The sequence below is a fragment of the Ambystoma mexicanum genome, chromosome 5q, assembly GCF_040938575.1.
Source record: "Ambystoma mexicanum isolate Mex_15411 chromosome 5q, UKY_AmexF1_1, whole genome shotgun sequence".
Taxonomy (NCBI): domain Eukaryota; kingdom Metazoa; phylum Chordata; class Amphibia; order Caudata; family Ambystomatidae; genus Ambystoma; species Ambystoma mexicanum.
The window spans coordinates 1,057,747,251-1,057,762,369 of NC_090933.1; the positions used below are offsets into that span (position 1 = coordinate 1,057,747,251).

Below are 15,119 nucleotides of genomic sequence, written 5' to 3' on the forward strand. Positions count from 1 at the left end.
GAATTTATCTGAGTGAGAAGGAACTGCAGCAGAGAAGAAGATTTCTTTAAAGAATGTACAGTATTAAAACATAGATTTGTTGACAGAGGTTAATATGTTAAATGCCTAGTCAAGGCACAAATAGATGAACGAATAAAGGTTTGAAGTAAATGATTGGTACCAAAGAAGAAAATTGAGTCATCAGAAGAAAACGTTTTATTTACAACTACCTATAGTTCAAATAGCTACATAGTTTCAGAACCTTAAAGAAACATTTGAACACCTTGATTGTGGATAAGGATATTAAGAATTATTTGGATAACACAGCAAGGGTAGTATTTAGAAAGACAAGAACGCTTCAAACCATCCTTTGTCTGAGTCATGTATCATGATAAGCTACAGAGGAATCAGATTTGTGGTTAAGAAAACCAATAAAGGGTTTTACAAATGTGGGCATTGTAAGATGTGATATCGTGCAATGAATAAAATAATTCAAATAACAGATTCTAGTGGAAAAACATGTAATATCAATACATGTATTAACTGTAAAAGTAATTTGGTGATATATGTTATTAGATGTATTTGTGAGAAATTGTATGTAGGAAGTACAAAGAAACAATTACAGACCAGAATATATAAATATTTAGGAGCAATCAATATTGGATACGTGAAGAGCCAACTGGCACAACATTGGTACAAAGAACTTTAAGAGGATAACATCAGAGATCTGAAATTTGCTGGGATAGAAAAGATTATATCAGGAGAAGGTGGTGAAGCTTTTGAAAACTTTTACAGAGAAAAGAAGCAAAGAATATTTACTTCCTTCAATCATTGGAAAAAGGTTTAAATCAGGATCACACATTATACAGGTTTTTGTAAAAGTTACTTAGCGAAAGTCAAATCTTATCTGATCTTTATGAAGTATTAGTTAAGGTGCAATGAAGGATGTTAAAGATGAAAGAGGATAAGAATGAAGTGGTAGTTCTTATAATTGTATGTATGTTAACAAATATTGAGTGATATTATTATGAGTATATACATTTACCAATTATTAGTTATAATTTAAGGTGTATATATATATCTCGTAACATACAGATATTATGATTTACCCCTTTTCTGTTGCTGTGACCTTTAAGAATTTAATGAGGAGATTAGTAAAATGAGTTTGAAATTCCTTTAAAAAAATGGATCAATAATGCTAATTATGGAAATGATATTCATGGTTACTTAGCTGAAAAAGCTGAAATGTATATATATAATTTGAGTTAATTATTAATTAGATGGTTGATAGGGCTATAACAGTATGAAGCCCCTTGTCTTTGGGATATTTGGATTAGGTCAACATAACAAATAATATGATACTAGAGGGAATACATGATTTGAAATCACATTACAGGTCTCTTTGTTGAAATTGGAACAAACATTAATTAACAAAATGGCGCCCATGGCTTTTAGAACGCTATATTATAAAATAGGTAAATCATTAACAATATGATTCAACATGATAATAAAGACCCTCTTTCTTTGGTATATATGGATTGAGATCGATACAAAATAACATTGGGTCTGCCGTATTCTACTTGTTAAAACTTTGTTTCATGAGGATCTACAATTCCTGTTTCTTTGTTTGGTATAAAACTAATATAAATAAACAAAATGCTGCCTGTGTTTCTTAGCATGTCAATACCACAAGTATGACAATCCCAGAGAGTTAACCAGCTTTACAATTAAATAAGTATGTTTAAATGAGGCTTGAATCTATGTATTTATGTAGAAGCAGTATACATTAGACTTGGGAAATAGAGAATTATTTTAATAAAAAAGAAAGCATTCTCTCTATTTGTCTTCTTATTTCTTTTTGTTCATCTTTACTCAAGCTAAATAAACAATAAGAAGAAATATCACATACTTCAAGAAAGGTTTTGTGAAGAAACAAGTGGTAGTTATGGATTTATTAGAAGAGAATTAAATAAACGTTAACGTTCACAGTAGTTAAACAATCATTTTAATAATTATTTTTCACTGTTATATGGACTGATGATATATTAAAAGATATTTAGAGGATGCAAATTATACATATACTAGGAATTGATGAAGTAAGTGATCTTAGTTTTAACACTAGCAGAATTAAAACATTAAAAGCATTTATTAAATAATACTATTACTGATATTTGCACTTTATTTTTTCTATTGCTCTTGTGTTTTTCCAATTCTTCTTTTCATCTCGAAAAATTGAAATTTACTTTTCATAGAAATGATTGCTAATATATTCTAATTATTCCTGAAGAAGCTCAAAAGATGGTGTTTGAGATATTGTTAATTTATATGAGATAAGATAGATTATAACCGAAGGATACACCATGTCTTGGGGAGGAGAATTATTATTTCAATACCTTCATGTATAATACCTTAATGTACTTTTTTGGAATATAAAACAGATTATTCACAGAATAAAAGAATTGAATTTTGACAGCGCATATGATGTCGACGGAGACATTTTGATAATCGTTATTGTATAACCAGAACAGGGGTGGTTCTTTTCCATCTAGACAATGAATACAACATTTGTCTTTCGGCTTTATAAACACATGTTTTCATTAGTAATTAGGCGCACAGGATTCCCAGATATATAAGCACCTGTTACTTGACGGTTACATTTATGCATGCATCTTCAGACTACCGACTGAAAACCAGATGTGTGGGTAGGACAACACTGCAATGCAGGACAAAAACCAGTGAGTGCCGATATGCATTGGCGAAAGGGAGTAGATACGTGTGAAAATGCATGCATTATCTTAATATTTTCACATCAAATGTTAATCTGCCAAGCTTGTAGATAGAAAACAACAATACTATTTCTATGAGTTATTCACTCTAATGTTTCTTAAGTATTAGTATTATATGTTATGTATGATACATTGAGAAACAATTGTTAGAAGTATTTAACACATTCAATAGAAATATGGAATTAATATTAAAAAAAGTAATACCCATAATACTTTCACAACATTTTCACCGATTTTAAACGCTGACCAAATTCTACACCCGCATCCTTGGCATTGATTGTTCTGTTGTACTACATTTTATACATGACTTGTTACACCCTTATCACCCTAAAGCACTGGTGATATCAACATCTATTTTTCAGTCTTATCTTCTCAGGAAGCTTATAACCTGGAGAAACTCATTAAACAAAAGGTGATCCAATTTTAATAACTGGTGGATCACAATAAGCCCTTATCATCTCTGCCACTATTACTTTCCAACCCAAACCGGTCCAAAGTTACTATGGCATAACCTCTGAGTCATAATTGTGTCAAGGGAACCATAATATTTGTACAGGCCTCTATCATAATTGTGCCCTATGGAATGAAAGGTAGGAAGGATGTACTGGCAGAAAGTATTGTTTGCAATAGGTAGACATTCCAAGATCTAATTCATGATGGAAAATACTTACCATTTCACCATCCTTTCCACCAAAGTCTAAATATAGCATCCTTATACCGTCATCCGAAGACATTCGTAATTTTTCATAAGCGTATTGCACAATAGGCTTGGAAAAGGCACCATCTTGGGAATCAGCTGTGATGGAGAACCCGTTCTCATATTGTATCGTCAAGCGGCATTCTTGGTTCTTGTAGGAGCAAGCTGACCGAAGACAGAAAAATATGTGTGGGTAAAAGATATCCTCCTTTCAGAAAAGGTGAATTAAGAGGTTGTCTATATGCACATTAGATAGAAAATGAAGAAACTAAGAATTGATATTGTTTAGAATATTGATCATAGCGAAGGCATGCCAACATGATGTAAACTTGTGGAATACCCCATTGCATTCACTTTGCATTTTCTCAGGAATTGTCAGTCACATATCAAAATCTGTAACAGCTGAATCCTGTTTGTGATCGCTGATGCCGTACTACCTCGAACTTCTTGTATACTGCGGTACTATACTTTGGCATAGACACATCTGAGAAGGGACTGGATGCATGCTGCATGGGTTTATGAGTGAAATGGTACCCCCCCTGCAGTGTACTTGGACTCTAAAGGATGATATCCTTTGTTTGTGAGTTGAATGGTTGAATGACCATATGGATTGTTCAATTTCTACTGAACTGCATGGTCCACAATGGATGGGTGTTTACTGACTGTAATTGTAATTGTTTATTGGTAAAGTGCTTATGCACATGTGAAGTGCTTCAAAGCGCTTTAAGGCAGAAAGGGAACAAGGGAATACAGTGGTCATTCTTAGGCCTTGAAATTTCCGAATGATCTAACAAAAATAACTAGCATACTAGGCCTGATGCATTTCTACTAGTGCAAGTGCATGACAGTTGGGAAGGAGAGAAGGGGGGAGGAGAAGAAAAGGGCATACAATCAATAAACTTATCTAACGACTTGTCAGATAGTCCAAGTGCATGCCAAGAGTGGGGAGAGACGTAGGGGGGAGGATGAGAGGGGTAAGGACATACAGAACAATAAACTACTGTACTAGGCATGGCGACAATCAGGTTGATTGATGATTGGTCATCTCTAAAGAACCTATGCACAAGTGTTTCAGGTGCAACCAACCTAGGGGGTAGACAAAGGGAGGACAAGACAAACGATCTTGCTAGGCCTAGTGCATTCAAGGCCATGCAAGTGCACAGCCAGGAAGTGCGAGTGAGGGGGAACAAGTGCGCTCAGTCAATCAGGGTCCTGGTTTAAGTGGAGAGAGTTTGCCCCTCTCATGGAACGTATCCCGAGTGCAGTAGTGCCAGGCAGAGTGCAGAGGCATGGAGGCAAGTGTAGGACTGGCATGGGAGGATGGGACCTGTGAGGCTCTGGAGGTGCACGAAGTGACCAGTCAATGAAACTGAGCTGATTTGGGGAGGATAAAGGAGGAGGAAAGCAGGAGAGAAGAGAAAGGAGGTTAGCCAGGGGGAAGGTCTTGAGGAGCTTCCGGAACTTGAGGAGGTCCAGCTCAAGATGGAGAGAGGCAGGGAGGCTGTTCCAGTGGGAGGTACCTGCGGAGGATAAAAATCTCTGTTTGGAGAAACGGCTCATCCGCAGAGAGTTGGAGTAGGAAGAGCGAAGAGCTCTAGAAGGAGAGCATTTAGGAAGAAAGCATTGTAGATATTGTGGGCCCCTGCCCCAGAAGGCCTTGTGGACTATGCAGACAAACTTGAACTTGATCCTTGCAGCAACGAGGAGCCAGTGGGAGGGATTTCAGCACCAGAGAGATGCGGTCCCTGGGCTTGAGGCCAAGGATAAGTCTTGCGGTTCTGTTCTGGATTAGTTGAAGAGATCGGAGAGTAGAAGCAGTCCAGTCTAGAGAGAACCAGGGCTCTGGAAACGGTGAGCCTCTGTGGGAAATTGAGAAAAGGTAGAATTCCTCTGAGGAGGTGCAGCTGGAAGCTGGACTTTTAGAGATATCCAAGATGTGAGAAGAGAAGGCGAGAGTAGAGTCGAAGATGACCCCCATTTTATCTGCCTCACTGGTGGGCGCGGCCGCAGGACTCACGGAGGCCAGCCAGAGTGAAAGTGGGAAAGTGGGAGCAGGAGTCCCAATGAGGATGATCTCTATCTTACTGGCATTAAGGCAGAGATCATTTGCAGCAGACCAGGACTGAATTGCAGACAAACATTTACGGATGAGCGAGGAAGTGGAAGAGGCTGAGGGTAGCCTGAAAGAGAGCTGTGTGTCATCTGCATAATGCTGAAAGTTGTAGGTGAAGGCAGAGATCCTGTGGGCCAAAGGGGCCATGTAGACATTGAAGAACCAGGGGGATAGATTAGATCCCTGGGGAACACCACAAGTAGAGAAAGTGATAGCGAAGAGAAAGGACCAATGTTCCACCTGGGAGGGACGATCTGAGAGAAAGGACGCTAAACACGTGAGGGCCTGCTCTGTGATGCCCAGGGTATCACGCAGATGGGAGATCAGGATGTTGTGGTCTTCCGTATTGAAGGCAGAAGGCAGATTAATCAGTGAATAGTCCACAGGGAAAAAGTGAGGGTGCGAAGATGAAGAACAACCAGGGAAGAGCCCTTCAGGATGCCCAAGAAGATGGAAAGAAAATCAAGGCCACATCGAGTTGGACATCAAGAGGCTCACAAACAGATAAGACTCTGAACAAGCAGGAAGCGGCACCAGCCTCTTCTAATTTGAAGAAGGTCATTAAGTTAGCACCCATTTTTCTTAAAGTAAAACAAAAATCAGGGTCGAACTCATCCCCGGTTAAGGGCGGGGCCACAGTCGAACCAAAAACTAATGTAAAGATCACCCCAATTGTTCTGAAAAAATCTACAGTGCAAAATCAGAAGAAACCTGCATCTCCGGTGGTAGAAATAAAACTGGGCGAAGGTAAATTTAGGTGTCTGGGAGACTTGGCACTTGTCCCAGGAAAATCAAGAGTATTGGAAGAAACTGCAAGCTCATCGCAGATGATTATGGGAAATTTGGAACAAATGTCCCGACAGAGGGAGGGAAAAACTGCCACGGATTCACTCTTCGCGATGCCAATTATTTGGCTCTCCCTAACTGCCAAAAAGCAGGTAAAATTTCTAAACCATGGGACCATACTTTCTCTTCTGAAAAAAGTTCTGAGTCTGTTTCTAATGAACAGCAAAGACATAGAATCGGTTAGATTCCCTGACCCAAACAACCCTCCCCTGGCAGAAGTGGGCTGTGCATCCAGGGATGTGTTCCAGGCAATTGAAGATGCAAAATCGGACTTAAGGATCTTGGACATATTGGTTCTAAAAAGTCAACCAAAACTATTGCAGCCACGGAATGTGGTAGCTGGAAAGAATGTGCACTTCCAAGAAGGGACCATCAATCTGCAAACCACCCCCGAGATGCCTAAACCCACATGTGAACAAACGAGTGTTTCCAATAAGGACACTACCTTAGCCCTTCTGCCAAGTATTCTAACTGAGGTTTTTCAGAAGCTGGGTCTAGGGTCGCAGCATCTTTGAAAATAAGGGGCTGAGAATTATTTGTTGGAATACACGGGGTCCAATAACTGCACCTCAAGGGCCATAAAGAACTATCTGTTTGATATGGGAGATGTCATAATGTTGCAGGAGACTTGGCTCGTAAACCCCATAGTAGTTGAAGGGTATTCAATTGTGGCTCAAAGCGCAGCACAGAAAGCCGGAGGGGGGCCGAGTGGGGGGCTGCTTATTACCTTTAAAAACTGAAAATCAAAGGATGTTGTCTCCACTGAAGGGTTATCTCAAGGGCTACAAATGTGCAAAGCTACATTCAGAAATGGGGCGAGTGATAGAACAATGGTTTTCTGCAATATTTACTGGAATCCATCTAACATGGTGGTCCTTGCATTCCTTGATGTGTTAGCCAAGGCACTGGGTGATATGAAATCTGCCTTCCCAGGGGCGGATATAATCTTAGGGGGTGACCTTAACACACAATGCATTGATCTGCCAAGGAATCAGAGAATATCTGTGGGGAAAAGAACCACCAAAAATTGTCACTTGTGGGTAAAGTGGTTGAATGACTGGGGTTTGAAAATGTCTAATGGGTGTCTTCCAGGAGATGTCCCTGCTAATACACCTAGGATTCAGGGTACGTCTGCCTCAATATTGGACTACCTTTTTCTATCTGGGGGTCTCTTTGAACAGAAAGTAAACCTGAATATAAAAGAGGGGGACGGTAGTGACCATCTTAGGTTGGAACTCTTTTTTCCAGAAATCTCAGCTGAAACTTTGCTACGGATGCCTCAGAAGCTAGTAGCTCGGAAAGGCAAAGTTCACCTAATGAAATATAAGGCTGGGGAGTTGATTTAAATGAAAGGCTTTCTGTGATACGAGAATAAGTTCAAAGAGAGAACTGCTCCCCATCAGGCTTTATCAAATTCATTTGGCAAATTTGTCCTCCGAAGCTAGGAGGGGGTGGGCCTAAACATATCCACCGACATGTCTATGACAAAGAAACGATGGCCAAAAAAAAAGATTTAAATGGTAGATTGAGGTTCATAAAAAAGGACTCTTCCATCAGTAAAATTGAACAAGGGGTGCAAATAAGTCTGCTTAAAAACAGCTATAAACAATGGTCAGTGTCTAGGAATGTAAAAAGGTTCCAACAGGATGGAGAGCACATATTGGAGGTTTTAGGTAAGAGAGATGCTAAGGGGGTTTGGGATACCGTGCATGAAATGGAGGGGGAAAAAACTACCCATTTGTGCAATTTGGTACCCGAGGGTGAGTGGATCAAATACCTAAAATCAGTCTTTGGTCAACCAGCAAGAACAATTTGCGACTATAACATCATGGCAGAATGGTGGCTCGATTTTAACACACTGGATATCGAGGACATCATTATGAAGGCTTCGTCCTCGAAGGCGGCAGGGCCTAATGGGCTGATTTATCAAGTTCTGAAGCGAAATCCAGTGTTATGGGCAAGACTGCTTAATTGGCATTTTAGGGAAATTTTGGCTCTGAAACAACTACCATCATCATGGCGCACTGCTACAGTTATCCCATTATTCAAGGGGGGCGATAGGGAGGTGGCGAAAAATGATCGTCTCATCGCCTTGCTGGATATTGACAGCAAGATTTTTATGAAAATCTTGCTGGGGGAACTGGAAGTTTGGGAAAAAAAAAGCCAGAATGCTCTCACAATGTCAAACTGGGTTTAGGAGGGGTCTCTCAACGGCAGTGAATGGCATAGCACTAAATCTTCTGAGTGAAAAAAACCCATCGGAAGGGAGGTGAACAACTCTATGGTGCCTGGGTAGATTTTTCCAGGGCCTTTGATCAACTGGACAGGGGAAGGTTGTGGATGAAATTAAGAGCTAAAGGCATCCCAGAGGGGCTCCTGGCAATGCTTATAGAATTCCACAAGGAGAATGACATTAGGGTGAGATTAGATGCAGAGGGTCATCTGTCAGAACCCGTGAGAGTGAACTGGGGGGTCAGACAGGGTTGTCTTGGGGCCCCGTTATTCTTCAACCTGTATACTTCAGACAAGGAGGAGTTTCTAGCAACTGCGGCGTTGGCCAGTCCTTCCCTAAATGGTAAGAAAATACACTGGCTGGCTTACGCCGATGATGTGGTAGTTTTAGATAAAACAGCCATCGGATTACAACATCTACTCAATGGTATTCACAACTATGCAGCCATAAACGGGCTCTCCCTGAATCCTAATAAATCAAGGGTGTTGGTATTTAGGCAAAGGAATAAAAAAATAATATTTCCAGGTTGGTCGATGGGGGGGGAGGCTATCAAAAGGGTAGAAGATTTGGTTTACCTGGGCTATAAAATCTATGCCACACCGGCATTAAGTAAAGCAGAGTCTGACCTTGAGATAAAAATAAAACCCCTTGCAGCTCAGATGAAAAGAATCCTTTGGAAATACGGTAAATTTTCATTCATACCTATCCTCAAGTTTTATCAGGCTAAAATCGTTCCTGTTCTATTATATGGGCTAGAAGCCAAACCTCAACTGTGGAACACATCCTGGCAAAAATGGGAAGGCCTGGTGTGGAAACATGCCTTGGGACTACCAATGAGTTTATCGATGGACAATATCAGGTTTGAATTGGGCCTAAGATCATTAAAATCTCAAGCAGAGTGGAAACTGTTGATCCTGCATCACCGCATTATGTCATCACAAGACCAATCACGTTATACAGATATGAGAAAACATCATGACGCTGGCAATTCTTTCCAGTTGGACAGACTTGATTCACTGGCGAAGGTTTGACAGGAGTGGGCGAATATAAACTCAAAACTGCTGGAGGAAAATCCATTAAAGGCCAAAAAAAATGGGAGGAAATGGACTGGATTAGGACCATTGAGAAAAGAAAATCAGGGTCTTATTCAAATCCCCTACAAAGAGCGGAAAGGAAATTGGGTTTCCTCAACAAATATCTAATAAAATTCCCAGACTGGAGAACAAGCAATACGTTTTTCAGACTGAGACTGAATATCTTACATAGTGGGGAAATATTGGCGAGAAGAGGCCTGGGAGCTTCTGCAGTAAGCCTTTGTCATTCATGCACCAAGCCTGAAAACCAATCAATCAAACATCTGGAGTGTGCAGGAACGAGAAATTCTAGACATCAACTTCTCAGTAGATTCATGTCAGATGCAACATACTGGGCACAAGATTGCTCTTGGGAAAGCTTGATTGATGGTCACTCGCACCAAAAGACGATTGCTGTAGTGAAGATGCTTGAGGACTGTAAGATAGAACTGTAAAATTCTTTTAAAGATTGTGTAAATTGTGTTGGAATTGGTCTGGATGCGAATGCTTTGTTTATTAACTGTATAATTTGTTCTTCTTTTCTTCTTTTCTTTTTTGTTTTGCTAAATTATGTACTTAATTTGAAACTTGTGAAAGGTTATATTTTTTCTTCTGTAACCATATACAATAAATGTTTTTTTTAAAAAAATAGACCCCACCTCCGCTGTCTCAATGGTCACATCTTTCATTTTTTAGAATGGCTGCTATTATTTCACTGATTTTACTGAACATTCGAACACAGGATAAGATCAGGTTACTTGAGCCTCACTCTGTCCAGGACCAGGTACACCCCAGACCGCTTCAGTCTACTCACCCCCCTCCCACCCTACCATATACCAGACAAGCCAGGTCAGTGCATCCCGGAGAATAAAGTAGCATTGTTAGGCGCTGTGTGTAGGTATCCCGGGACCTCGAAGAGCCAGAAACACAAAGGGAGTACCAATCACATACAGTGTAGGGACAGGTACTGCTGTGGCTGTCCCATACACAACTACTTACCCCCAGCAGGGCTAACCTCTGCACCCTGAGTCTCCTGTCTCTCTACCTTCCGCAGTCGCCAGACGCACGAACCTCAGACCTAACCCCTGACTTCCTGCTGTGCACTGAGCTGCACATCATCTCTTGCTCCAGCCACCCTCACTCGGCTCCCGTGCACCTGTGCTGAAACCTGCTTCTTGCCAGGTGCACCCGTTGCCTGCCTGCAAGTCATTACTTTAGAATTTTCCAGCAATAAATTCCCCTCTCTAGCAGAGCTAGTTCTACAGTAACACAGGTTCTGGCAGCAGCAGCAGCCTAAGGAGCCCTTAGCAGAGGGGATCAAAGGGTGTCACATGACCCCTATAAGAACAAGTGTGGGACCATTCCAAGAGAGTAAGGCACCAAATTGACATTTTGTTTCTGGCACTATAAATCCGGGAATTTAAATGATGTTATTTAAGAAATGAATACATGAATAATTTGGTGTGTAAGATTGGCAAAAGTCTTACTACAGACAATAGTGTTGAGCCTTTAAACAAAACATATGTATGTAGGTAAATCAGAAAGATGATCCAATTTTAACACACTTCAAAAACTAAAAAAAGACAACCGGCCAGGAAATGCTTACGAGTTGTGACTTCTTTGATGCGTTCGGCGGCGTTGTGGCAGCCCTGTACGATCTGTCTTGTCCACAGCGAAAGGTCCTTGTGTGTCTCGGCGCGGAACAGATGTGTGTCAATCCCTTGCCTCGTACCCGTGCGTGTGGCAAACGATAAATCCACTCCGGACTGCGGGGAACCCTTAGAAGGAGTGGAATGCACCAACCTGCAATGAAAAGCGATAATGCATTTGTTTACTGTCACTTGGTACTTCTCTTGGTGTCTCTGTTCCATGCAGAATATTAATAATCACCCTTCGATTATCCATAAACGGTTCCATCTAATAATGTCACAGTGAAAAAGTCGCTAGGTAGGTGACTTTTTTGCTAACCCCTAAAATCCTTTCACCAAATATTCTAGGAGGGGTATAATTATATATTATTACCTGCAATCCTAGAATATTTGGGGAAAGTGTTTGATTGTCTGAGGGTGTATTTTTAAGGGAAATGTCGTGACCTGGTGGCCATTTTCACAGCTAAACTATCACTGGATACACCATAAACCTTGTCCAAAATGAAAAATGTGCCCCAATATTTGCCAGAGACGAAAAAAGTTAACAATCCTTGAGGTTACCATTGTTATAAACAGGGTCAGACTGGGGCATAACGTTGTCTCGGGCAATCAATGAAAAAAGTGGCCCACAGTTGCAAGTTGCAATTCATTCCTTTTGTGACAGACTGCTTGAATAGTACCAAAGGGGGTGGTTTTCGATGAAATGTGATGGAAATTGTGCATTTATTTATTTATTAAATCTTTGAAAACTTTATTTTCAAAACTTTTCAACATTGGAACACATAAACATCAGTAAAATAACATGCATTAATCACAACAAAGATCATCAAACTATATTCATAAAAACCAATCCCCCCAAACCCCCGATGAAGTCACAATACATTCAACAAACAGGCCTAACACAGTAAAAGAAATTTACCCCAGATCTTGTTAAATAAAGCAGTTTCCTTCTCCCTCCGATACAACACTCTTTCCATTTCTGCTAGACTATGCATCTCTTCAATCCACATCTCAATTGCCACAGGAGCAGACATTTTCCAATGCCTCAAAATCAGTGTCTTCCCTACCATTGCACCCAAAAGAACCATTTTCTCTGAGACGTACTCAAATCACTCAACATATCATCACTACCCAATATAATGGTCTTAAAATCCATGGAAACCTTTTCATCCAGAACCTTTTCACAGATCTGATCAAATTCGAACAACATACCCCTCACCCTTGAGCATTCCCACAACATATGTTCAAGGGTGCCAACCTCATGTAAACATGCCCAACATTCCGAATTGTCACACATTCCCCTTTTCAACAATCTCTCAGGCGTCCAATAAATTCTATTTAAAATCTTAATTTGAAGCGATCTCTCAGCAAGACCTAAAGAACATAACTTCACGTTCTCACAAATACGGGACCAATGATCTTCCGTAATATCTTCACCAATCCTCTGGTTCCAATCCAATCTCAAAGCATCATTTGCTCTATAATTTGACACAATCAGTCTATAAACATAGCTAACTAGGCCACAACAATTCACCCCTGGCTTCCAACCGAGCATATCCACATTGATTCGCTCATCCATATTCACCTCACCCACCGCCTTCCTGATCTTCCGATAATCAGACAGACAAAAAGTAGGAATAGCACACTTCATCCGCACCTCTCTAGCTGTCATCCAAATCATACCATTGAAAAGATCTCCAATCCAGTGCACCCCAGCCAAGAACCAATCATGCCAGAACAAAACTTTCCCTTCATGCGTAACACTTGAATTCAGCCAAACTGAAGCACTTGGATCTCTCAATGCATTGAAACCCAAACATTCATTCAAGTCCAACCACGATGTCCTTAAACACCTAGTCAATGGATCCTCTACCTTAGTTCTATATGGCTTACTGGTTAGCAGAGCCCTAGGCGATAACGGGCCTACATGGCTAGATTCTGCACATAACCAGTCCTATTGATCTGATTTTAGAAAGCAAATAAAGTTTGTGCCATAAAAGCCAAGTGTGCAAATTGTGCATTTAAAATAATAGTTACTCAACAGCGCTGGCCAAAACCACTAGCCGCATAGTGAAGTAACTCATCAAACTGGCCCACGTGCCCCAAAAAAGTGGCCCACTTTTACCCCTCAAACTGCCGCACACCGGCATTTTGAGTTTTTGTTTGGGGCATTGTCCTACTGGCCTACAGGCCAGTCCGACCGTGGGTACGAACAGTCTCAGCTGACCGATGGGTCGTTCTTCCCAATAGGTGACTCTTCTTGTGCGGCCCACCCTATATCCTCTGCCCTTCTCTCTCACTACTCCATTTGGCAATCTGCTGAAAATAAAGCCACTACATTGCTAGTAATTCTGACTTTTCTTGACTTGCCAATCCAGCTGCTGTTGCTAATGCACTGCTCAGTAGTGTGCGTCTTCCATTCCAATCACTGCGATATCTATTCAAGGTGTTTTGTGACATTTCTTTTTAAATTATACCCACTTGAAAAACCTCTGTGAGATATGTCGAATAAAAGGCAGAGAGGTTCACGCAGAAAAGATGCCAGACAGACGTAATCTCCCTGCTTTGTATGTATTCCCATAACTTTAATGTATGGTAAATCACCTTATTGGTAGGTCTTTGTTGAAGCCATGCCAATAAATGCGCCCGTTTTGCCACGACCAGTAACTCTATTAGCACCCTGTCAGGCAGCTTTCTCATGGTGCTCATGGTTTTTTTGCCCAGAAGTAAAATGGTCACTGTCATCAAAGGGAAGATGGCCGATGTTGAAATGTGAAATGTCCACCTCCCTCTCAACACAGACTTATATTTGCAGATCTAGCCTGTCATTCAAGGGTGACCCATGAAAGTACTACAATCTTCGTGTTCTTCCGTGGTTTGTGGAACGCTTCTTTATTCTGAAATCCTTGCTTGCTCCGGGTGGTGTTGCTCCATCTCTGCTTCTCCGCTGCTTATGAAACCCTCTCTGGACCCTCTTATTCCTTCAAGCATCCCTTCTATCTCCCATCTCCCTGGGAATTGCACAGTATCTATTCCAGGTGGATAACTCAACCCCAACACATTCCCCATCGTTGCAGGACCATGCAGAATGATATGGACTTGATACCCCAGTTTGGCTGATAGTGCCCTTCAACTCCAGAGATTGATGAATTGAGTGCCACGAGTGGGCAGTAATGGTGACACTAGTTATTACTGCACTTAAAAAATGGCAAAAGTCTGGCATCAAGAACTATGTCCATCACCAAATTATAATTTCTACCCATTCCCAGCATGACATATGCCGTTCGAACGTATCTTAAAGGTCAATATCGTTTATTAGTCCCCGGCACGCGCTGCGCACTGGGAATACAACGTATGGATTGGCTCTTTTCCAAGCCATACCACACGGTTTTCCTGTGTACGCCGTGCGGGCCGGGTACTCTGTTCCCGGCGAGGGGCGTGGCAGCCCCTTAGCCAATGAGGAGGCTCGAAACAGGGCAATCCCCGCTCCGAGCCTCCCCATGGCTGGAGGCTGCCTTCGTCCCCCGCCGGGGACTGAGGTACGTTTTTTTTTCCTCCACCTCCCTCCCCCGCAAACCATCCCCACCCCACCCTCCCAACCCCACTTACCTTCTTTTTTCTTCTTTTCCTGGAGCGAACGCGCTGGAAACACTTTTTTTTTGTTTTCTGTTTCGAAACACAGCAGTGTTGCAAAACAGAAAAAAATGCCATTAGTACCCCAGTCTAACAGGCCGGGGGTACTA

At 41.3% G+C, this 15,119-nt stretch overlaps 1 protein-coding gene across 1 annotated transcript in view; it reads right to left on the reverse strand.

Annotated features, from left to right (window-relative positions):
- Positions 1 to 15,119, reverse strand: part of SNTB1 (syntrophin beta 1) — a 714,658-nt gene that overhangs the window by 13,791 nt on the left and 685,748 nt on the right. The window contains exons 5-6 of the mRNA XM_069621565.1: positions 11,334 to 11,530; positions 3,437 to 3,627 (exon numbers count right to left, since the gene is read on the reverse strand). Coding sequence (XP_069477666.1) covers positions 3,437 to 3,627; positions 11,334 to 11,530 — 388 coding nt within the window. The remainder of the gene's footprint in view (positions 1 to 3,436; positions 3,628 to 11,333; positions 11,531 to 15,119) is intronic.